General features: G+C 41.3%; 1 protein-coding gene across 1 annotated transcript; it reads left to right on the top strand.

The window, feature by feature from the left end:
• Window positions 1–285: 285 nt before the first annotated feature.
• Window positions 286–21,598, top strand: acer1 (alkaline ceramidase 1). Its single transcript, XM_068015828.1, has 6 exons — window positions 286–378; window positions 5,394–5,508; window positions 8,704–8,842; window positions 13,519–13,656; window positions 15,986–16,123; window positions 21,421–21,598. Exons 1-6 carry the CDS (start codon window positions 286–288, stop codon window positions 21,596–21,598), a joined length of 801 nt encoding a protein of 266 aa, XP_067871929.1.
• Window positions 21,599–24,927: the final 3,329 nt, after the last annotated feature.

Genomic DNA, 24,927 nt, shown 5'->3' with positions numbered 1-24,927 from the left:
CCTGGTGTCTGACTATTTCATTGCATCTGTATCTGTTTACTTGAAATTTTTTGTTTATGAGCATGAGCTGAAACTCCCAGGATGTTTGCGGCTGACATCACATGACAATAGTTCTGATTACTCTGGATACCTGCAAGGTTGCCTTTAAATAATTCATACTATTTGCTTCTCTCTCTCCTTGTTCCAGACACACAAGCTTTTAATTTGTTTTTTGTTGCAGATGAATGTTATATTTTATTTCTGAGCACTGTTCATTTCATACAAAGCTCTCAGTAAAGATTCAGGATGGTCAATGTGTTTGCATATCAGAGCTCTCAGATCGACTGGTGTGAAGACAATTTTCAGTTTTCAGAGAAAGTTGCTGAGTTTTACAACACGGTGAGTGCTAACTGTTGACTGTGTCATTTCATGATTATGTCAGACAATTTGAAGCACAAAACAAGCAGCAGCATTTTAAACTATATCACAGACTAGAATTAGAACAGGCAGCAGCATTTTAAATTGTATCATAGACAAGTATTGAAACATGCTGTCTAAAGCAATTTTTATATTAAATTGTGAACCTGCCAGTCTCTTTTGACCAATCATAGATTTAACATGTGAGTTTATACTCATGGTTTGCCAACTATGGAGTTCCTGATCAGTGCACCAAGGTCGCCAAGCAAAATGAATCACTTTACCTCCCCCATAGAGAGTATACAGCTCATAGTGGCTTGGATGCCTTTATTCCTCATTAATATTATTGATCTACCACTGATGCAGCTGTTGAAACTAGTGCCAAATCTGTAATTTATACCTGGGCTCTCAGAAACATGCCTGAGAGGGTGGTCTGCAGCTAGTGATGCCACGGTTTTAAGTTTAAAGACAGGGACAACAAAAAATATGGTCCATCTAGATTGGGTGGCTGAAATGCCTCCGCTATGATTGTACAGTTAGTGAAGGTCTTTCTCAGACACTCATCTGCTGGGGGCATCCCCAGCCACTGGGGAAGTTATCAGATCAAAAGAAACAAGGTTTTAAAATGTTTCCTAAACTAAAGCACATGGACAAGCCTTTGTTGCTTAAATTTCTTAGAAGCATACAGCACAGAAGGAGGTCATTTGACCCACTGGGCCGGATTTTCAAAGAGGGGTCGGGAACCCAACACCCTGATGAATGCCAGGTGCCGACCCCCTGCTTCAGCTGTTTTGGTCTTGTGACGCAATCTTTGAATGTTAATGTCCTAACTGGACAGGAGACGGGCTCGGCACCCAATTAGAGGTGTTGGGCGCCTCCAGGAGGCAGAAGCTGCCTGCCTGGCACCAGTGGCAAAGGCAGGTGGTAGCCATGTTGGGGGCTACGGCTGTCTTGCCGAGGAGAGCAGGCAGCTCATGAAACGGCCAAGTTGGTAATAACGGCGGGAAGTGGCCATGGACACCAGGTGGAGGTTCAGCACTTGACCTGGCACTAGTTGGCCTCAAATTTAATCTCACCACACAGAGAAACAAGCTTGCATTTGCCCCGTGGCAACCCTGACTCCTGTGCACTATACCAGACTGGTTGGGATCGCCAAAATCAGATTTTAAAATTACTTTACCAAACACCTTCGGCTCTTTAACAAGCTCCTAAAGGAGCTTAATAGGCTGGTAATTGATGGCGTGCATGTTCCCTGTTCCCTTCCCACCGCCAGCCCTTTGAAAATTTGGAACTGTCCTGGAGGCATCCAGATGCTGAGACGAGCTGCGGGACCATGATTTTCAAATGCCGCCCACACTGGGTCCCGACCCATAACCCTTTGAAAATCTAGCTCATTGTGTCTGTGCTGGATTTTTGAAAGTGCTATCAATTTCTTAAATGACTTTTTAATATTGTTTTGATAACTTCCTAAAAGTCTGGGGAAGCTCCCTACAGATGAATGGTAGAGAAACCAATTCACTACCTATATAGAGGGAAGAACTTCAGTCTGGCATATTTGTTTGCCACCTCTTCGATCTGCACTGGTTTTAAAGTCTCCTTGAAATGCAAGTTGTTACGACCGCGACGGGAGTGATGCACTGTCAATTCAGTCCCGTCACTCCACAGGTCGCAGCATTTTAATTTAAAGTTTTCCACCCAACTGGAAAACAACCAAATTAAGCACTCTAGTAAGTCACCCCGGAATAAAACAGACGAAACTAGGTATCTTTAGACAACAACAAATTAACTATTTATTAAAAACTAAATCTTAAACACTATTAAGATAAACCTATGTCTAAAGACCTTATAACTTCTTATTTTAATCTAACTTCCCCATTCACACACATACACTCAAGAATAACGGTCATTAACCGGTTTTAAAAGTGGTGTTTTTAAAAATTAGCTGTCTCTTAAGAATAAATAAAATAAGTAAGCCTTTGTGAATTACGTTCCTGGTGGATGAGGTATTCTAATGTGGAAAGAGTCAAAGATCAATCAAAGTCTTCACGTGGATTTGATGCAGTAATCTGTTCGTAATAGGCATTCAAACTCTTTGGCTACAGTAAGTATCAGCCGTTCCTTCAGCAATACAAATAGTCTCTTGAAAAAAGAAGGTTTTTCTTCTTTAGGCAATTAACTCAGCCCGTAGCTTCCTGAAGAATTTTTTTTTTGCTGAGAGTGTCATGCTAGGCCACCACCTGCCAAGAATGAGGCACATCAATTTTGTCATGAACATTGATTTTTAACTGTTGTTGGAGCGAGGAAATGACTTGTTAAACAGATCAGCTGTGGCTGGAAAAAACCTTTACATACTAACTGACATCGAAGGTGACGAAGCACAATCCAGGGCCTGCTAAGGACGATACAATCCACTTGGGCCAGGACTGGTTAGAACAGCGGGTCACATGACTAACTGGCTGTTCCAGGGTTTTCTTTTGAACTGGCCACAGAGAGTTTGAACTCAGAAAGACTGTTTGCTCCTGGACTGAGAAGGTCTCTCCTGTCTGCTCCCATCTCTTTCTCACAGAACTCCAAATCCACTGAAGACACATGAACCCTAAGAGAGAAAAGTCTCCTACAACAAACAAGGTTTAAGAAAACTGGGCCCTAACGAAATCAAAATTTACCTACAATAAAGGACTCTACAGTGAGCTCCAAGATTCATAACAAAAACCCTCTTCAGAGATTGCCTCAAACTTTTCCACTTTATTTTTTCTGCTCTTTTCTGTCTCTATCTGCATGCGTGTTTCGCTCATGCGTGCTAGCGTGGGCACTTCGTATATCCATAGGCGTCAACCAAATTAGAGTTAAAGTTCAAGTTTAATAAACTTCAACTTTTCTTCTTTAAACCTAAGAAAACCTGTTTGTGCTGGTTTCTTTGCCTTATAATTGGGAAGCGGTGATCAAGGATTCACCAAGGGGGAGCTAAAAACAGTGTGTTTAAAATTAAACCCTGTTACGGTAAGACCAGGTGAAGGCTGAGAAGGACCCCTAGACATCTTTCTCACCGGGTCGTAACAAGAGAAATATAGACAGCTTTCTTCTCTTCAGTAGCACGCCTCGTTGGAGAGTCTCTCAAAACTAACTGGTTCAGACTAGTTTTTGACAGTTTTCACACACAGTCAATTTGAAACATTGAACCATGTGATTTCTCTCTCTCCTGCTGTTGCCCAGGGTAACAAGTGCAGCTGCCGGCACAATGTGCATTAGAAATTCCAGAACTTTCTCTGCCTTAAAGATGCACTGTTTTTAACAGTGTTTTAAAGTCACACACTTTTTTTTTAATCTGTGGAGAAAAATAATTACAAGTCTGTGACAAAGTGAAGGAGTTTAATAGAGGTAGGCAGAATTCAGATATATAGAACCATTTGCCTGAATAGTCCTGTTATCTAAAATGACTGTAAACTTGGCTGCACAATAGGCAATCTGTTTAAAAGAGTTCCAGAGATGGGAGAAGCTACCCATAAGCATCATTAGCGGTATTCCATCAAGACTTTCTGATTGGCACAAAACATAACAGCAGCACCTTTAGTGTTTCTGGCATAAACCTAGAAGTCTGGCTTCACCATTAGTGACTCTTCTGATAATAATTATGGTTTTGTAGAAACTGCGTTATGAGGTTACATTTCTGTCATGATATAGTTGATGGAGTCTGCCTAGAATGGGTCATTCTTATCCAGTCCGTTTGTTTTAATCTCTTTGGATTTTGAGTTCATGAACAAGAGGTTTTTTTTTCACTGTGCTGTTCCATTACTACTGTGGCAGAGATTGCCAAACTAAGCAGAAAACACAGAGCAACAACAACAGTTTGCATTTATATAGCCATTAATGTAGTAAAACATCCCAAGATGCTTTACAGAGGTGAATTTAGAAAAATTAATTGACAATGAGCCAAAGGGGGAGACATTAGGACAAGTGACCAAAAGCTTGGTTAAAGAGGAAGGTTTTAAGGAGCATCTTAAACAAAGAGAGAGAGAGGCAGAGAGGTACAAATGTTGATGGAAAAGGTCTTTAGCCCAAATATTAACCTACCTCCCTCCTCTGTCAAGAACTATCTGTTGAGTACGCCTCACTAAAGCTATGCGAGCTTTATTTAAATAGTAATCTTAATGAAAATTAGATGGAACTGATTGCTCCCAGCAATTGCCTGATCATTTTCCAAAAGTTCATAGTGCGCTCTTCCTACTCAAATAAAATGAGCGATAAAGGGCAGCGATGTTTTGGCTTTTCTGGAAGTATGTTCTTAAAGCAGTATTTTTCTTTGCTACAATCTAATTTTGATTGCATTAGTCTAAATTCTGAATACGGGGATTACTGGGAGTGTTACATGTAACAAACAAACCCAGGTATATCTATATGGGAAGGTCTGAGGACATCTGCCTTCTCAAGCTCTCCAAAATGTGCTAGCTTGCATGACTTTTGTTGAACCAACAGTTCCAGGGCCTTGTAGCTAAATGTTGTTCTCTGATGCTGTTGAGACCGTTTGTCAGGAACTGCACAGCAGGACTCCCAAGCTATCTGAAAGTTACAGGGAACAGTTAGTTCAATAGGTCTTCTAGAAATTTGAAAAGATGCAGGCACTTCATGATTGGCTGCTATTTTTCATTCCTGCTCATGAAGTTGGCATTATCATAGTCAACACTTAGAAACATTGCTTGCTTCTGTGATTTCATTTGCATTTAGTTGAAATGTTCAAAAATAAAATGTTTTATTTGCATTTTTTCAAAGAGAGAGGACAGTCACTTTTAATGACATCCACCAGATGATCGAAGGTAACAAAGAATGGAGTCAGGTCAATACAGTGTAGGTTTTTGATGGATGGATTAGAGAAAAGGATAGCCTTCATCAACTCTGAGCGATACAAAAACCTCAACTTTGGTGATCACAGAAAAAGTGTGTCACTCGCTAAAGGACAGACAAATCCATTTGTTATAATGTACTATTACTTTAATTTACAGATCAGCAACATGAGTTTCCTTATATCTGCCCCTATAATGATGTATCTATTACATCCCTATGCTCAGAAGAGGAACAGAGCTGTGTATCTGATCTGGGTCATGATCATGTTAGTAGGTGAGTTGCACAGCATAATAATAATTTGTCAGCACACCCAAGTGCAGTCTATCACTAAAAGTTGGACATATATACACAGGTTTCATTAATCAATAGAATGGTATTTTTCAGATTTATTTCTGCATAATTACAATATCTTACCCCATTTCCAGTACTTCCAGATAAGTACACCAACAACATCTGAAAGAAGTGTGGTACAGATATTTGTTACTCCAGGTCTTTTTAAAATGACAATGGGTTTAATTTTATCTAAACAGAGCTGCATACAGAGGGGAGGCCGATAGTGGGTCCGTAACCTGTTTGTTCTGTCAGCGGCCTTTGCCATGGCTCTTTAACTCAGCTACGGCATTAGCACCTCCTTCCTGGGTTTCCCAACCAATCAGAGTGCGGGCATGACGATGACCCACACTCTGGGTTGCATGTTCTTCTGGCAGCGGATGAAGAAAATGTTGGCTCGCTCGCGCAGGTCACACACCGCCATGCCGCCGAGATCTTCTTGGAGGCGGCCCAGGCTAATGAGCCGTCACCCCACCCCAATCACATGGAGGGGGCGGGATCTCCGACGCCGGCAATGGCATCAATTGCCTGTGCACAGGCACTGGCGCCATTTTTAAAGGGTAGCCGCAATGTACGACCGATAAATCTATCACCCCTTCCCCCCATAACAATTAAATTCAACATTTGCCCTCTTCCCCCACCCCCCCCCACCGAAACACATACCTTCAACACTTAACCTTCCCCTCCCCAAACTGATCAAAGTGTAGAGGTCTTCCCTTCCCACCCTCCCCTGCACTTATGATTTGTAGTACAATGGTGGGAGGGGTGGGGAGGTGGAGAAACGGGCTCTAATGCAAAGTTCCCCCCTTCACTACCATGGTGGCACCTGTTTTCCCTGGATAGGAAAGTGAAAGCGGTGAGTGCCGGCTGCTACTTGGAAGATTGTGGCCTGAAGGTAAGATCACTGTTGATTTTATTTAAATGCATTCATTTTATTAATTTAATTATGTTAATTTGGGTCCTGTCGCGAGTGGTGGGGGGGCCGCCATGGAGCCACGCTGCTGCCTGGAAGATCGAGCCTGGCACTCCCAGCATGGGCTCCATGGCGGGCCACTGCCAGAACAATCTTCCAGCACCCCCCGCCATGGAGGCTGACGTCGGGAGCTCAGGGGTCAGAATGGCTGCAGAAGCCTTGATTGTGAAGGCTTGTGGAGGCAAATAAATGGAAGGAAGGAAGACATTGGAATACTGCCCACTGTCACCCCTTCCCCACCAGTTCTCTGACTCTTCCCTAGAGGTTATGCTGCAGACGGAGAGGGCTGGCCACCCTAACTAAACAGGCTTAACTAGAAGTTGTGGAGTCTGTCAGCAGCAGGAACATGATACCCAGGACCTGGATACAGTGTTGGAAAAAGTTAAATGACCTCATAAGACCAGGAAAGTTGAGTGCCCCACCACTTTCAAGTGGGTTTCATCACTCTCTGACCGCCCTAGCATTCTCCTGCACTGCACTTGACCTTGCAGTTCCACAAATTCCTTTCTCTCCAGCACCTCCTCAAATCTCTGTTTGAATAGTCAATATTGTCACTCACTCTCATCCTATTGCCATCTCACACGCAGTCTTCATAGTCACCCTCCACAGATGTCCCCATTCCATCCTCAAAACAAATTCTATTCCCCACCCTCATAACTCTCTGCTTTCTCTCATTGTAAGAGAAGAGAATCCACAACCTCAGGGAAAGACAGAGAAGCTGGGGCTGGGGGACAGTGGTGGACCTGCAGCCATATCCACCCTGACTGCATTGGAGGATGCGCCTAGGAGATCGGCAGGGTGGCGCTCACACTAAGCATCCGCAATGGAGGAGCCCGGCCTACACCAGAGCCCGCCACCCCCGCCCCCACCCCACAGGCAGTTAAGATTCTGCCTTATGTGTCTCAAGTTTTCTAAGCAAAATAATGAATGTCTGCAATTCCCACTCCCAGCTATCAGAATATTGGAAAATTCAGCATTGGTATCTTATGTACATTTATCCACGGTGAGCCTCAAAATCTCTTCATTGATTGGTACTGTCGATTTTTCCATTTAACACATATGTATTTTTGAATCCTTGCTCCCATACTTACTATTTTACACATGTCCATATTGAACCACATGTGCCACCTACTGGCGTAGATACATTAAAAAAATCCAAATTCTTCTGAATCGAGTTCCATGATTTAGCATTATTGCACTGCTCCCTCTTTTTGTATGGTCTTCAAATTCTTCTAAGCTACTTCTATATTGCAAATAGTAAGAGCCCCAAGATTGATCCCTGGGGATACCCCACTCACAACATTCTCCATGTTGTAAAGTTCCCGTTATTGGTAACTTTCCATTACTTTACCCCATTTCACAATGTCTTAACTTAGCCACTGACCACTCATATAGAGCATTGTCAGAAATTTCTTGAGAATGTATTAAGAGGAACTGTTGTTGCACAGAAATATCCCCAAACTCTTAAATCGGAAAAGCATTTCACTAAGTTGCTGTTATGTGGCTGGAGCAGATCAGGGCAACTTTGCAAAATCTTTTGAGTGAGTAAAGAATAAAAGAAAATAAAGCAAAGGATTTTACCAGCCACCCTGAGCTTGGGAGAGGACCCCGAGTGCTCCTTTCCCATTCCCTCTAGTTTCTCTGGCTGCAGAATTTGGAGGGTTGACTTCTTGGGCCAAGTTAGTAAACTGCACTTGGGAGGGTCACTTCTAGTCTGCATATGTTCTTTGCCGATTATGCCCAGCTTTTCCCTCTAAGCAGAAACAAAATGTTTAGAATGCGAAGGAACAGAATTGGTGGGGCAGAAAATCCTTGGATCTATTCCATTGCTGTAATTCTGATGGAGAGGGAATCCATAGATTGTTTGACAAACAAAATTCAGGACAATGTTGACATGCATACAATCAGTAGCAAGGGGATAGTGAGGCCAGTTACAGAACCCACTACCACAACCCCATTTCAGATCAACTAATGCAGCCCAGACCAAAGACTGAACCTGTGTCATTTCTAGTTTTGCCATGCCATGTGCTGAATTTACTCATTGAGTCATAAAAGTCTAAACATTAATACATTCTGAAAATTATATTTAGGAAAATGAGACGTCTGATATCTGAAGTCCTTATTTAATTTGAATGATACATTTTTTTCAATCTATTTCATAATAGGATTTTTCTCTGCATACTACCACATGACTCTGAGTTACTTTGGTCAGTTACTCGATGAATTATCCATCCTGTGGGTGTTAGCAATTGGCTACATGCTGTGGTTTCCCAGGAAACACTTACCAACGTTCATCAAAAGCAGGTAATGAGTGTTTTATTTAATTTAAATTTCTTATTCAACACTCAAATGTACAAACGCAGTAAGAATTAGTTGAGACAGAATGTGCATGTCAGAAGTTCTGGTACGTACTGCCCACAAATTCTGACCATTATTTCAAATGGTCAGACAACTGTGTACAGCAGAATGTGGAATCTCCAACATGTATTCTCCTTTGGTGCTGCTTCCCACCAAGTCAGAAAATTACCTTATAATTTTACTTCTTTAAATGGAGCAATCAAATCATGGACAATGCAGTAATCAAGTCATGATATAGTGTAGCACAAAACATATATAATGTGATGCACAGCAATGATGCAACAATGCAGCGGATGGAATGGGATGTCATTGGGGGCAGAGGAACAGGGCTTCAGAGAGCATTGAGGCTTGCTCATTTTGAACTTATGAAGGAATTCCTTTGTAAAAACACATTTTAAACTCTGCATGAGCAAATAGTCACGACTGGCTGTGGAAGGGGTTTAAAAGAATAAATTATGGGAGTAATTTTCCAAGTGCTTGTGAGCATCACATATTTGGGGGCATGCTAAATACAAGCCCCCACCATCAAAGTCCTGAGCATCATCACTGACAAGAGAAATAGCTGGATCAGTCATATCTGCACCATGCTTATAACAGTAGGCAAAGGCTCACCTCTTGACCCATTTAAGGCTCACCACCATCAGCAAGACTCAAGTCAGGAGTGCAATGGGATACTTCCCATTTGCTTGGATGGGTCCACCTGCAACAGTGCTCAGGAAACAGTTTGTCCATTGGCGCCTGTTCCATAGATTCAATATCCACCCCCTCTACCACTGGCGCACTGTGGCTGCTGTATATACGAACATCCACTTTGGCAGGAAGAATAAAAAAGAAGCATATGATCTAAATGGTGAGAGATTGCAGAGCTCTGCGATGCAGAGGGATCTGGGTGTCCTAGTGCATGAATCGCAAAAGGTTAGTATGCAGGTACAGCACATAATTGGGAAAGCTAATAGAATGTTATCGTTTATCGCGAGGGGAATTGAATACAAAAGTAGGGTGGTTATGCTTCAGCTATACAGGGCATTGGTGAGACGACATCTGGAGTACCGGTCTCCTTATTTAAGGAAGGATGTAAATGCGTTGGAGGCAGTACAGAGAAGGTTTACTGGACAAATACTTGGAATGAGCAGGCTGTCTTAGGAGGAAAGATTGCACAGGCTAGGCTTGTATCCGCTGGAATTTAGAAAAGTAAGAGGCGACTTGATTGAAACATATAAAATCCTGAGGGGTCTTGACAGCGTGGATGTGAAAAGGATGTTTCCTCTTGTGGGAGAATCTAGAACTGGGGGTCACAGTTTTAAAATATGGGGTCGCCCATTTAAGACAGATGAGGAGAATTTTTTTCTCTCAGAGTGTTGTGAGTCTGTATGTTCGTATGTAGTACCTCCAAGCTCAATGCAGTGGTAACCTCCAAAGTCACAGCAAGAGCTGTCCTGGTGGTAAGAATTGTCTGCACTTTAGCCTGGAGAAGATGACTTAGCTCAGTGACAGATTCCCAAATGCAGCAGAGATCACAAACCCATATCTCCTCTGAGATGCCCAAATATGATTGTATCGGCCTGTAAATCGGGTAAGGGCAGGAATGTACATAACCACTAATGTAATTTTCCTTATCTAATTAATACAGCATCACTGGGGCTTCCAAAAGAATTCCCAACCTGAGCAGATTGTTTGTTGCAAGCCGAATTGGAGCCTTCAGCAAGACCATTGCATAAAAAGGAGATGTAATGTAAAAGTCTTGCAATGCAAAAAAAAAAGTGCCCTCCATAACCATAGGAATAAATAACAGAGCTAAATGCAAAACAAACTTAAGGGCCGATTCTCTGGTGTTTGGCTTGGGGAGTGCCCCGTTCATTGGGAGTGTGTACGGCATCACAAAAATCAGGGAGCTAGGCTTCAGCATGCTGAACATTGAACTCCCAATTGTGCAGGAGAAATTTCTGAGGCCATGCTTTGGGGGAAGGAAATAACAGTGGCACATTGACATAGCATAAGTGTACCCCAATGGTCCAGGAAAACGTTGAAAAGCATTTTACAAATTGCTGGTTTTCTGTTGGGTTGGTTTCAGTAATGATTTTCATTAATTACATTGCAAGAAGCCCTTGAAAACTCTGAGCACAAACATCTCTTGCATCCAGCATTACTCTGACACCAGTGATAGGAAATATGCTGTATAACCATGCTGACCTAATATGTCTTATTTTGCAACCATCCTCAAACGCAGCAGAAATTCTGATGGATGGGAAAAAGGGGCAGGGACATGCTGTCCTCATTTTATGGTGTTTCACACAGCAACTAGACAGTAGATTTTGGGCCACTGTATTTATAGACAGTATGCTGTATAATACAATTGGCTACATTTTAATCATACAAATTTTCTGCACTCACTTGTAAAAGATTTAGTTACAGAAGTGACTGTTTCATATAATACCAAATGTTTTGCTTCTATGCACTTCCTGTATAATGCACTGCATCATGATTTTGAGCAACTTTTATGTCACCATTTACAATGGAAACTGTGCATCTCAACACTTATAATAGAAATTTCCCTGGATAAACATTCACCTATCATGCTGTAGTTGCATGTCTTGCACCACTGGTGGCACTGTACAGCCTTCCCATGCTGCCAGTGCTAAATCTCTTTTGGCTGTCTGCTTACATTCTCCGCCTTTTGTTTATTCTAGCTTCTCACTAACTGCAACCGGACCCCATGCCTTCATTGCCTTCCCACCACCAGGTCTTGGTCCTATTGGCCTTCCTCGTCTAGCTCTTTCAAATGTCTTGGCCTTTCCTCTCCACGGACTCTAAACCAGGCCTGACTCTAAAAAAAATTGGCCTGCAGGTTCACCCTAGTCCTGGCCCCAGGCCACATGAAATTTTGGCCTCTTACCCTCTGGCAGGTTTCCAGCCCCGCACTCCCACTCTTTAAATATTCTAGGCCTCTGTTTGCCACTGTTCTGCAGGTTTCCAAGCCCTAAACCCATCCTCAACCCCAACTCCTTAAAACTTATCCCTCTGTACATGTTCCCAACCCAAGTTTGGGCTGAAGTGTTCAGAATTTTGCCTTACCACAGCTTCCCACCCATTACACCAGCGCTAACTATATTAAAAAACTCCTGCTGATTTCAGACCACATTGTTTTAAAATGTTATTTTCTAATAATCCTAGCCCTCATCTTCAAAATTTTTCTTCACGTACCTATTTTCCCATCAAGCTCTCAACCATATCCTCAACTTACCATGTGCAGCTCCATTATATTAATTAAATTTACATAAATGGCTTTTTACCCAACAAGTTGTCTTCTGTACTTTAGTTGATCCCTTACAGTTTAAAAAACATCCATTCTTAGGTTGCCTGGCAGCAGCTATTTATAACTTGAATGTAGACAATGACATAATGCAGCCCGATGAATAATTCTCTGCTATTCTATCCATCCTTATAGCCAAGTATGTTAATACAACACAATGTGGGGGAAAATCAGATTGAAAGGAAAGAGAACAAAACAGGTCTGGAGTTTCCTCCTTGGGAGGAAAGTTAGACCCATGAATGTGTCCAGTGTTGCACCCAGTTTGCTGATGTCAAGTTACCCCCAAGTACCCTCCCAATCTCATTAGAATACACCAAATTTAAAATGGGTATAAATCAGTGTAAACAATTGGGGCCCAACGAAACAAGTTAAAAAGTTCCAACTCATTTAACCGCCATTCATGCACATCAGCCCAAGATGTTCAAGAGCCTATGACCTGGAAAGCTTTTCAATTTTTGATGTGGCTTATGCTATAAAAATGCAAAGAAGCAAAATATACAAAGCAGGTCTTAGTGAGGATAAAACTGTTTTAAAATGCTCAAAATATTTCAACAATAATAAAAATGAGACTTTATTTCCCACCGTGCCTGAAAATCTGGTTGTAACATCGCAATGCCCAAACAAGCACAATTGGGGGATTTGAGAGTAGGGCGTGTGGCCAGTTTTATGGACAGAGATTCATTCAGGTGGAGTGTTTGATGGCTGAAGTAAAAGACGTGGGCATATTATGGTTAAGCTCGTAATTCACTTGTGACGATATTTCCACGATCTTTAAAGTCATGTAATTGGTTTATGCCCAGATTATGGGTGTTATCTGGTGCAAATACAAAGGAAACTCCAAGTCCAAATATCTACTTCTCCTCATAAACCACATTACCAGTTCTACACTTGTACAGACACAGAATACAACTTATAACCTCCCTTAAATAAAGAGATTAAAACAGGTTTAGCTAAAAATCCAAGATAAAAAGTGAAACTGCAGGAATACTTCTATCTCAGTTGTTAAATTCCAGAAAGCTTGTTGTGGAAGGATGATGCTGGAGCCAATGTTTACTCAGTTTCACATTTATTGTGCAGAATAAAAGGATTACAAACACGTAGCTCCTCACTCAAAAACCTCCATCAGTCTCAGTAAGTGTATGCTTATAAGTGCTCAAGTAAGACCCCAATTAACTCCCTCCACCTGCATGTAATTAAACAATTGATACACAATTAACAGGTTAACGCCAGTAGTTTTCTGAAGTGGAAATTAACTTTGAAAAACAATCCAACAATCCAGAATTTACTGAAATGTGTTTTTCCTCCCCACCAGGGAGTCTTTTTCACTGATGGTCTTTCTCACTGCACTGCTAAGTACAATCCTGTCGTTTTTAAAACCAACAGTGAACGCTTATGCACTCAATAGTGTTGCCTTGCACATTATTTATGTGATTTCACTTGAACTAAAAAGGTAAGAACTTTACAACAAATCAGTAGTAAACCTAAAGACTTGATTCGCATCGAAACAGTTAAATGTATTATTAATATTCTGAGAATCAAGTTTTAACAGCAACCAGTGAACCAAAGCATCCCAACAGATACACTGGGCCCGATTTTACTCTGTGCAAGTGGATGGGTTTTCAATGAATTAAATTGCCCACTGCAATTAAAGTATGGTGTTATATTGTAAGTTTGGAACATGTTCCATTGCTTGACAACTATGTATTAATTTTGACTTCATGCGAGAGTAAATGTAGATGAAAATTCATGAGGATATGGAATGATTATAATTGGGTGCATCTGATGATGTTATAAATCTTGAATTACAATATCAGTTCCTTCACAGCCACTTCACACTTTTGAAGTGTAGTCATTTAAGGAAACATGGCTGCCAGTTTTGTTTGCAGCCAGGTCCTTTACCACATTTTTTAATGATGTTGGCTGAGGGATAAATATTATAGAGTCATAGAGTTATACAGCCCAGAAACAGGCCCTTCAGCCCATTGTGTCTGTGTCTGCCATCAAGCACCTATCTATTCTAATCCCATTTTCCAACACTTGGCCCGTAGCCTTGTATGCTATGGCATTTCAAGTGTTCATCTAAATACTTCTTGAATGTTGTGAGGGTTGCTGCCTCTACCACCCCTTCAGGCAATGTGTTACAGATTCCAACCACCCTCTGGGTGAAAACATTTTTCCTCAAATCCCCTCTAAACCTCCTGCACCTTACCTTAAATCTATGCACCCTGGTTATTGACCCCTCTGCTAAGGCAAAAAGTTTCTACCTATCTATCCTATCAATGCTCCTCATACTTTTGTATATCTCAATCATGTCCCCCCTCAGCCTTCTCTGCTCTAAGGAAAACAACCCTAGCTTATCCAGTCTCTCTTCATAGCTGAAATGCTCCAGCCCAGGCAACATCCTGGTGAATCTCCTCTGCACCCTCTCCAGTGCAATCACATCCTTCATATAGTGTGGTGACCAGAACTGTACACAGTAATCCAGCTGTGGCGAGTCGAAGAGACTTAGCAGTTGGCAGGAAAAAAGACAGAGGCGCAAGGGGAGAGCCAACTGTGTAACAGCCCCGACAAACAAATTTTTCTGCAGCACCTGTGGAAGAGCCTATCACTCTAGAATTGGCCTTTATAGCCACTCCAGGCGCTGCTCCACACACCACTGACCACCTCCAGGCGCTTACCCATTATCTCTCGAGATAAGGAGGCCAAAGAAGAATCCAGCTGTGGCCTAACTAGCGTTTTGTACAGCTCCATCATAACCATATTGAATTCTCTTTCTCCCCCGGCAATATCGGGCCAGGCATTCCTGGCGTCGAGGCCCATGGTGGGCCTCTGTCAGAGGCATTTTCCAGCCCCTCCCCCCCCTCCACGACCCCCTATGTCGGTGGTGGGGGGGGGGCTGTAAAATTCAGCTCCAAGTCTCTGGAATGGGCCCTGAAACGTAAACCTTCTGATTCCGAGGTGTACATGCTACCAATAAGCCACAGCTGATAAAGAATTAAAAATCTTCTTCTTAGGCAGTCCCTCGGGAATGAGAATGACTTTCTTCCACTCCAGGGCTGTGGGTCCTTCAGTGACTGAATAGTCCAACAGTCAATTACGTTGGGTGGACCACATCATCTGCATGCCTGACACAAGAATTAAAAATAACTCTTAACTCACATAGAGCACCAAATGAGAGTTCATTCTTTTTTCAGGAGCAGAAAATTTTACTGTGCTTTCTGGATGCATTATCATGAATGAACAGTTGAGAAACCAATTGGAATGCACCAGTAAAAATGGTGCAGAAACTGGTATAAATAGCGCTCAGTGCAGTCTGTGATATTGTGGCCCAATTGAGGAGGACTCATTGTTTTTATAAATTCTAATGTGTCTGATTTGTGGGCGTGCAATAGATTGCCACACTAACAACATTGGGTTCCTGTAACATACCGACATCCGTTGTGTCCATCACTGCTATGGCAGTATTGACAGAAAATACTGATATATTCAATGTAACTGAAATAACTGAACAGGAAATTCTACCCAGTATGCTCAACCCAAAGGGACCCAGCAACCTTCTAGAGCCAGAACACCTGGGGAGCGAATGAAGATTCAAGCAGGATAAAAAATGCAGAAAGTTGTAGAGCTGGGGAAAAAAGACAAAGTACACCAAAGATAGGGGGGAGGAAAACAGCCGTTAACATTTGGAAGGCAGCATGCCTGAGAGATTTATGATCAAGAAGAGTAAGAGAGATTGCAATTCTAATTAAACATATAAAGTTTTTATATTTATTTTTCAGATGTACAGATCAAAGAATAATTAACCTAGCCTTTGTGACTGTGGCTTGGTGGCTTGTGGCGATTTCTTGCTGGCTAAGTGATCGCTTCCTCTGTGCTTTCTGGAGACAAATAAACTTCTACTACCTCCATAGCTTCTGGTAAAAACTACTTTAACAGTTTTTCAACACTTATGCTGCCAGAGCTGCTGAGTATTTCCAGCACTTTTTATTTTTATTTCAGATTTCCAGCATCTGCAGTATTTTGCTTTTATTTCAATCCTTAATATTGTTTATGATATATAGGGGAGGTGGTGGTGCAGTGGTATTGTCACTGGAGTAGCAAAGCAGAGACCCAGGGTATTGCTCTGCGGACATAGGTTCGAATGCCATCACAGCAAAAGGTGGAATTTGAATTCAATTAATAAATCTGGAATTAAAAGCGAGTCTAATGATGGCCACGAAACCATTGTCAATTGTTGTAAAAATGCATCTGGTTCACTAAATGTCCTTTAGGGAAGGAAATCTGCTGTCCTTACCTGGTCTGGCCTACATGTGACTCCAGACCCACAACAATGTGACTGACCCTTATGCTTTCTGAAATGGCCGAGCAAATCTCTCAGTTGTATCAAACTGCTACAAAGTCAAGGAATGAAACCGGACAGACCACCCGGCATAGACCTAGGCACTGGAAATGACAACGGCAAACTCAGCCCTGTCGACCCTGCAAAGTCCTCCTGGGGGCTTGTGCCAAAGTTGGGAGAGTTGTCCCACAGACTAGTCAAGCAACAGCCTGACATAGTCATACTCACGGAATCATACCTTACAGACAATGTCCCAGGCACTGCCATCACCATCCCCGGGTATGTCCTGTCCCACCGGCAGGACAGACCCAGCAGATGTGGCAGCACAGTGGTATACAGTCAGGAGGGAGTTGCCCTGGGAGTCCTCAACATCGACTCCAGACCCCATGACGTCTCATAGCATCAGGTCAAACATGGGCAAGGAAACCTCCTGCTGATTACCACCTACCGCCCTCCCTCAGCTGATGAGTCAGTACTCCTCCATGTTGAACAGCACTTGGAGGAAGCATTGAGGGTGGCAAGGGTGAGGGACTTCAATGTCCATCACCAAGAGTGGTTTAATAGCACCATAACTAACCGAGCTGGCCAAGTCCTAAAGGACATAGCTGCTAGACTGGGTCTGCAGCAGGTGGTGAGGGAACCAACAAGAGGGAAAAACATACCTGACCTCTTCCTCATCAATCTGCCTGCCACAGATGTATCTGTCTATGACAGTATTGGTAGGAATGACCACCACACAGTCCTTGTGGAGACAAAGTCCCGTCTTCACACTGAGGATACCGTCCATCGTGTTGTGTGGCACTACCACCGTGCTAAATTGGATAGATTTTGAACGGATCAAACAACTCAAAACTGGGCATCCAAGAGGTGCTGTGGGCCATCAGCAGCAGCAGAATTGTACTCAAGCACAATCTGTAACCTCATGGCCCGGCATATCCCCCACCTTACCATTACCATCAAACCGGGGGACCAACCCTGGTTCAATGAAGAGTGCAGGAGGGCATGCCAAGAGCAGAACCAGGCATACCTTAAAATGAGGTTTCAGCCTGGTGAAGCTACAACCAGGACTACTTGCATGCCAAACATTGTAAGCAGCATGTGATAGACGGAGCTAAGCGATCCCACAACCAACGGATCAGATCTAAGCTCTGCAGTCCTGCCACATCCAGTTGTGAATGGTGGTGGACAATTAAACAACTAACAGGAGGAGGTGGCTCCACAAATATCCCCATCCTCAATGATGGGGTAGCCCAGCACATCAATGCGTAAGATAAAGCAGAAGCATTTGCAACAATATTCAGCCAGAAGTGCCAAGTGGATGATTCATCTCAGCTTCCTCCTGACGTCCCCAGCATCACAGATGCCAGTAACATTCGTGCCATGCAAGTGCCAGGCAATAACCATCTCCAACAAGAGAGAATCTAACCATCTCCCTTTGACATTCAATGGCATTACGATTACTGAATCCCCCACTATTAACATCCTGGGGGTTACCATTGACCAGAAATTGAACTGGAGTAGCCATATAAATACTGTGGCTATAAGAGCACATCAGAGGCTAGGAATCCTGCGGCGAGTAACTCACCTCCTGACTCCAAAAAGCCTGTTCACCATCTACAAGCCACAAGTCAGGAGAGTGGTGGAATATTTTCCACTTGCCTGGATGGGTGCAGCTCCGACAACACTCAAGAAGCTCGACAGCATCCAGGACAAAGCAGCCCGCTTGATTGGTACCCCATCCACAAACATTCAGTCCGTCCACCACCAACGCACTGTGGCAGCTGTGTGTACCATCTACAAGATACACTGCAGCAAAGCACCAAGGCTCCTCAATCAGCATCTTCCAAACCCGCGACCTCTACCACCTAGAAGGACAAGGGCAACAGTTGCATGGGAACACCACCACCTGCAAGTTCCCCTCCAAGCCACACACCATCCTGACTTGGAACTATATCGCCATTCCTTCACTGTTGCTGGGTCAAAATCCTGGAACTCGCTGCCTAACAGCACTGTGGGTGTACCTACACCCCAAGGACTGCAGCAGTTCAAAAAGGCAGCTCACCACCACCATCTCAAGGGCAATTAGGGATGGGCAATAAATGCTGTTCTTGTCAGTGATGCCCACATCCCACGAATGAATAAAAAAAAGTTTTTTTTCCACAGTAAGTGTTAAGATGATAATTTTTTACACTTTTGGGTATTTTCTATTCCTTTTTCTAGATTTTTGAGGTATTTTAGAGTACTCTCCTAGGTGAGTTACAACTCCCTATTGTCTCGCAATATCTTCAGTAGTATGGATGTCTAGGGCAGCCTTTGGTAATGTTCCCAGGATAACATACTGAAAAATCTTTCTGCTAATTAACAACTGGAATTATCTGATATCTCCGAACGATCTTCCAACTGCAAAAAAAATCACAATATCAGACCATGTTTTAGACTTTGACAATGACACAAATTTATTTAACAACTGATGGATCTTCTGTAGTATTACTCGCAAGAGGACTATTAAACGGTACAACAAAAGATGTATTATAATATAATAGGGCCTTCCTCAGATGGGGACCAAAGTGGGGCAGGGAATGGGTTGAGAGGAGGTGAAGGCAGGGCAGGCCTAAAGAAACAGGCAGCTGGGTCAAATCCTGGAACTCCCTCCCTAACAGCAATGTGAATGTGCCTGCACCACATGGACTACAGTGGTTCAAGAAGGCAGCTCACCACCACCTCTCAAGGACAATTAGAGATGGGCAATAAATGGCAGTCTTGACAGTGATGCTCATATCCCATAAATGAATAAAAAAACAGGTACAGGGATTGAGTGGCATTGGCAAAAAAAAGCTGCAGAGGTAGAAAGGGATTTGGACTGACAGGCCATTAAGGGTGTGTATAAATTCTAGGGTTAAAATAAAAGTAAACTTTTATTTGATAGTCATACTTGCGTAGGAAAACTTACAGCTATTTGATAAGCAGAAAAATAGAGTTTGAGACTGAGGAACTTCTAGCTAGTACAGACTGAGCAAAATGGAAGCACAACAACAGCACCCAGTGGTGGGAGGCCTGTCATTAGCCCGTGACAGGCAACTGCAGATGTAGGTAACTGCCATTATGAATGTTTAACCTTTTAACATTGTATATGTTGCCATAAAAAGATTATTCAGAAGTCTTGGTTACAGAAAGTAAGATTCTGGGACTTGCCAATCTCCCATGGTATCCTATGCAGAGAGTGAAGACCAAGTGTAGTCTTCAAGCAGGGTTAGAGGCCAGAGTATAATTGCACAAGGGTGCCCAGATGTAATTCAGTCCTATGGCAAGGAGAATGTAATTACAGCAAATCTTTACAAAGGCAGTTTCCATTATAAATGTGGAACAGGAATTTGTAATGCAAGTACATGCAAATGTAAGATTTTTAATACATTATAGCGAAATAAACAAATGAATAAATAATAGTAAATATAACATATGCACATAGAGCATAAATTATATTGTTTAGCTTTATTCTGAATTAACATTCTTTTGAATTGATATACATAATGATTCTTTCCTTCTATCTTCTTACCAGTGTGGGTGTAAAATTGATCTGATCTGATTCTTTATGTTCCAAGTGTACATTCTCCCTAATTTGAACAATTTAATTAAATTATTTAAGACTTCGCGGTTTAAATCACTGACAATGTGCTCAACACGTAGCTGTCAATCATCCTCATTCATCAATCTGTCAACATAGTTTATGTTTGAATAATATGTCTTGCATCCTTTCTCAAGCCTGTAATCTTGGAGACAAATGGCCAAACCTTGCAATGTTTCTAAGAGGAATGAGGACAGGAACTGTAACTACAACTGACTTTTGAATTCTTTATGTGTTGTAACTGAATACATTTGACCCTTTGTGGATCTTAAAGTCATAGATTTGATTGATAACTGTATTTTGAATTGAAGACTTGAGTCAGGTTTTCACTCAGAGAAGCTAGGTCTTCTTTCATTGTAGTTTATTTTGTGGGCATCTCTGTAGCCAGGAGCCACTGATTGTCATTTTATATTTGGCAACCTGAACCCTGCTCACTGATCATGTTGACTCTGTGAGGGGTATGAAAGTACTTAGAGGAACAGTGATAGCAAAGAGCAAGGCAAAAAATAACTGACCATATTTTAAGCATCATTTTTATGTTGCGGATTAGTGCAGAAGTATCTTTGACATTTCAATGAGAAAAGTAAAGCTTTCTATTACTGTACTGCTTCTGCTATTCTTTTACCTGTTTAATATTTGATGAATTTGTCCAGCAGTTTATAATCTGAGCCACAATCTAATACAGTGGATATTTCTCTCTCTCCAAAGTCTAAGAGAATATGTGATGACAAGTTGCAGTAATCCAGAGTACAGTAATAAGGATTCTCTGTTTGACCCTTGGGACCCCACACTTAGCTAAATATTGAACAGGAAATTCATACACTGGTTCATACAGAATGTAAAATCTTCTTACAGGAATGATCAGTCACACTGAACCCAAATCTAAAAATGTAACACCTCAGCAAAAACTCAGCCTCTCATTTAATTGCAGCTCATAGTAATTTCCCATCTTATGTAACTACTGCTGCCTAGCACCACTATAAATGAGTAAAATCAGTGTCATATTTACTTAAGTTGGAAAAAATCACTCGTTACTGACTAGACCGATGCATCAACCTTTTGCTCTACTTCATGGAATTTACAGATGACATAGTCACGCACACTTTAGTCTATTTTCTTTCATATCTAGGAAAAGCAGGCATTGAGTTTTTGATGTTTGGTTTTATTTTGTGATTGAGACTAAAATAAAAGAATAAACTAATGAAATCCTATCTGTTACACATCGTATCTCATTCCTCTGGATCTATTTGCAGGCACGTGCTGATTAATATCGCAGTTGTCCATGGCACAACGCTGTTTGCATATTTTGATGCATTTTATGAAATTCCAGAGACCAACCCAGAAGTGAAATATTGGCCAATAAACTCGCAGTACTTTGGTCTACCATACCTTGCAATAGAAACCAAGGAGCATCTCCAAAAGATCTGCTGATAGGGGTGTGTCTTGTTAACTGATATCAAACACTTTATTAATCAGTGCCTATATATATATCTGCAAAGTGCTATTGTGGGGATTTTAATGATGGTGGAAAAAGCCTAATCTGAAATGATATATTTGTCTTTTATTTACACAGTTCACTGTATTGTTGGCCATGTATTATTAACTTGATAGAAGATTTGGGTAAAATTTTTAAATTTGGAGCACTTATTTTCTATTTTAATTATTTTTAATTTATTTATTTTTCTGTGACTTCAGGTGAAGGCTAGAGAATACATTTTTTAAAAATGTTATGCCCCATGTCAGTATAAATGAATCTTTAGCAAAATATGTCATGGGTAATCAGCATTAAGAGCTCCTTGTGAAAGAATGTGATATTCCAGTTTCCCAAACCAGCCATCTTTCTGAACTCTCTGAAGAGTTATAGGTAGTTTGTACTGTGATCTCCTGTCCACGAAGAATTTAGGGGACAAAACCTTTTTTCCCCCTCAACTTTGGGAAAATATCTTAAGTAATTATTATTGAATACATGCTAATGAAATTGCAGGAATGTACATCTTTTGAAATGTGTCCTTTCTACAAAAAGGATTTTGTTGGTATGATCATATATCACCTAACTGCAATACAGGACTAATGACCTCAAGTATGAGTGTTGAAAAGTTTTTTCATTCAACAATGGAGCATGCAATTCATAGAATCATAGAATTTACAGCACAGGTGGTGACTATTTGACCCATCATATTTCAACTGAAGCTGCTTACACTGTTTCCTTACAGAAGCAAAATACTGCAAATCTGTCAATCGGAAATACAAACAAAAGGTGCTGGAAATATTCATCAGGTCAGGCAGCATCTGCGGAAGGTATTTCCAGCATTTTCTGTATTCTACTTCCATGTTCTAGCAGTTTCCTTTTATTCTTCTATGTCCTTCTTGTTCAAATACTTAACAAATTACGCTTTAAATAACATTCTCAATGGCCACTCATGGTAAAACAAACTTTGTTCTAATAACCAAACAGTGGAAAAATCTTTCATTGTTTATCCTCTCAAAATGTTTTAGAACTTTGGAAACCTCTATTCAAAACCTACATGAATCCATCTTTGAGTTGGCTGATGTTTGTATATTTTGCAGACTGATCGTTTCAGTAAAATCAATTCAAAGTGACCTAACATGGCAACAGAACTTTTGCATGATTCAAAAAGTTAAAAGCTATAGGGACAGAATGTAGGAAATAGAAAATTGCCTGGCTATCGGCAAGAGAACAGCAGAATAAAACATCTTAGACAATCAGCAAAAGTTAACCAACAGCTTTAACCAATTGCTAGTACAATGCCAAAAAAACTGACAACTTAAAAACATCCCTGAATATAGGCTTATAATCTGGGCCACTGTTTTTTGACAACTGAATAGGTCAAATTTTGTTTTTCCGAGCATTTGACAGATGCTTTGGGATCCAATTCCACAATTCATGTGTTTTTAGTATAATTGAAATTTAGTGGTATTGTCAAAATGTGAAAGTGCAGTGGGACCGAGGAATCTTATAAGAAGAAACAAAACTCCTGTTTGTTTTTTCAGTTGCAGAGATATTTCTGAAGGGAGTACGGAGACTAAAAACAGGAGATTTGTTTTTTGGGGAAAATGGGAGCATGCGCTTCCAGAAAGTGTTGATTTTTGCCATTTCATTTGATGGTTTTTGGAGTCTACTATAATTCTGCATTTCAAACCAAACTAATAAAATCCCACAAGGTAACATCTCTTTGAAATATGAAAATAAAATGTGTCGAGACTTCAGTAGAATTTGAGAGGGTATAGTTCCTTGTATTGAGAATTTAATCCAACATGCATGCTTTACATGGACAGTTACCATTTGAGTGGTTTGACTTTGTGGTTCCATCTGTTTCCCTTTCCCTTGGAAGCTAGTGATGAGTGGCCATCTGTGCTCATCCTGCTTCTTGAGTGCTTTACAACTTCTATTGGCCTTCTAAAGCATTACAAAACCTTCTTATTCTGGTTTATCTCTTCTTTCTGTCCCTGGTTCTCTTCCTTCCACTTTCCTGCCTTTTAGCCTCAATGACTCAACCAACCAAACTGACTTCAACTGATTTGATGCTAAAACAGAAAGAAAAGGCAAGGCTTTTATATATCTTAAATTTCACTAAAGCAAGTCTCCTTCTGGGATTAAATGTTCTTTAAAAAATGGTTATCTCTGTCATCTGGGATATTTCCTAAGTGCCAATCAAATAAACAGGCATACATCAGTAACTATGATGGTCAAATTTCAAATATTTTTGATGTAAGCCATACCCTCCTGGCCAGTTCACCTTTCTTAGTATCTCTTATCAATCAGCCACAGCCAGAGGGTCATAAACCAACTCTTTTGTTTATCTCATCATTAACTTCACAAACAACTGTGACCCATCAATCTGTCTCTTGGGTTCCTGCCAGATTTATGACATTTGCGGTTCCGTTGTCAATCAACCACTTGTGATTTCTGGTACCTCACCTTTTTGTGATCTTGGAATCCCCAGAATATTAATGTTAACCCTTTAGGTTTTCCCAGAATTCATTACTGGCAGTTCTCCAATTATAATATCCACTTCTTCTGCAAAAACTGAGACAAAGTACTTATTTTGTATTTGTTTCATTCCCTTAATCTCCATCACAAACTTATTTCCTTTATCTCTTATCAGCCCTTCCCCAAACCTACTTATTCTCTTTCCACTGATGTGTCAAGATAACATTTTGGGTTTTGTTGGCATTGCCTGAGCAGAATTTTGCCAATTTATAATATTGCTTATATATCAAATACAGCATTTTTGACAATGTTGAGGCCAGCAGTCTGGGATTACTTTAACAATAGTGATCTGAAGTCTTAATGAACAATCAAGAGACAGATCATGGCTGGACTCTCATGGATGTCTCAGAAATGGCCAGATACTTAGGAACAGTTAGCTTGAAAAATGAGTTTTGATCCAGAATGGCAGCATGGATGCATATTGATGGTACATGAGAGGTAGGAAATTGATGAATTCCAGTGTGAAAACTGTAATTAAATATTTTATGTAGAATACATTTTTGACTTACAATTGTGTCTCATCTTGCTAGCGTGATTTTCATTTTGCTTTCCATAAAGACAGGAGACCCCATATAGTGGCATATGCAAGATTATAGTAGCTGGCTTGGACGCTGTTAGGAAGGGAGTTCCAGAATTTTGATCCATTGACAGTGAAGGAAGGGCAATATAATTCCAAGTCAGGATGGTGTGTGGCTCGGAAAGAACTTGCAAGTGGTGATGTTCCCATGTCCTTGTCCTTCCAGGTGGT

This window comes from Heterodontus francisci, chromosome 36, assembly GCF_036365525.1.
Source record: "Heterodontus francisci isolate sHetFra1 chromosome 36, sHetFra1.hap1, whole genome shotgun sequence".
NCBI lineage: Eukaryota > Metazoa > Chordata > Chondrichthyes > Heterodontiformes > Heterodontidae > Heterodontus > Heterodontus francisci.
Note: the sequence above shows the minus strand (reverse complement) of the source record. Positions and strands in the feature narration are given on the sequence as shown.

Bases quoted from the DNA above. Each gene is read 5' to 3' on its own strand.
- acer1 (XM_068015828.1), top strand. From the start codon at position 286: ATGGTCAATGTGTTTGCATATCAGAGCTCTCAGATCGACTGGTGTGAA. The intron at 379-5,393 runs GTGAGTGCTAAC...TTTAATTTACAG, and splicing joins TTGCTGAGTTTTACAACACG to ATCAGCAACATGAGTTTCCT. The intron at 8,843-13,518 runs GTAATGAGTGTT...CCTCCCCACCAG, and splicing joins CCAACGTTCATCAAAAGCAG to GGAGTCTTTTTCACTGATGG.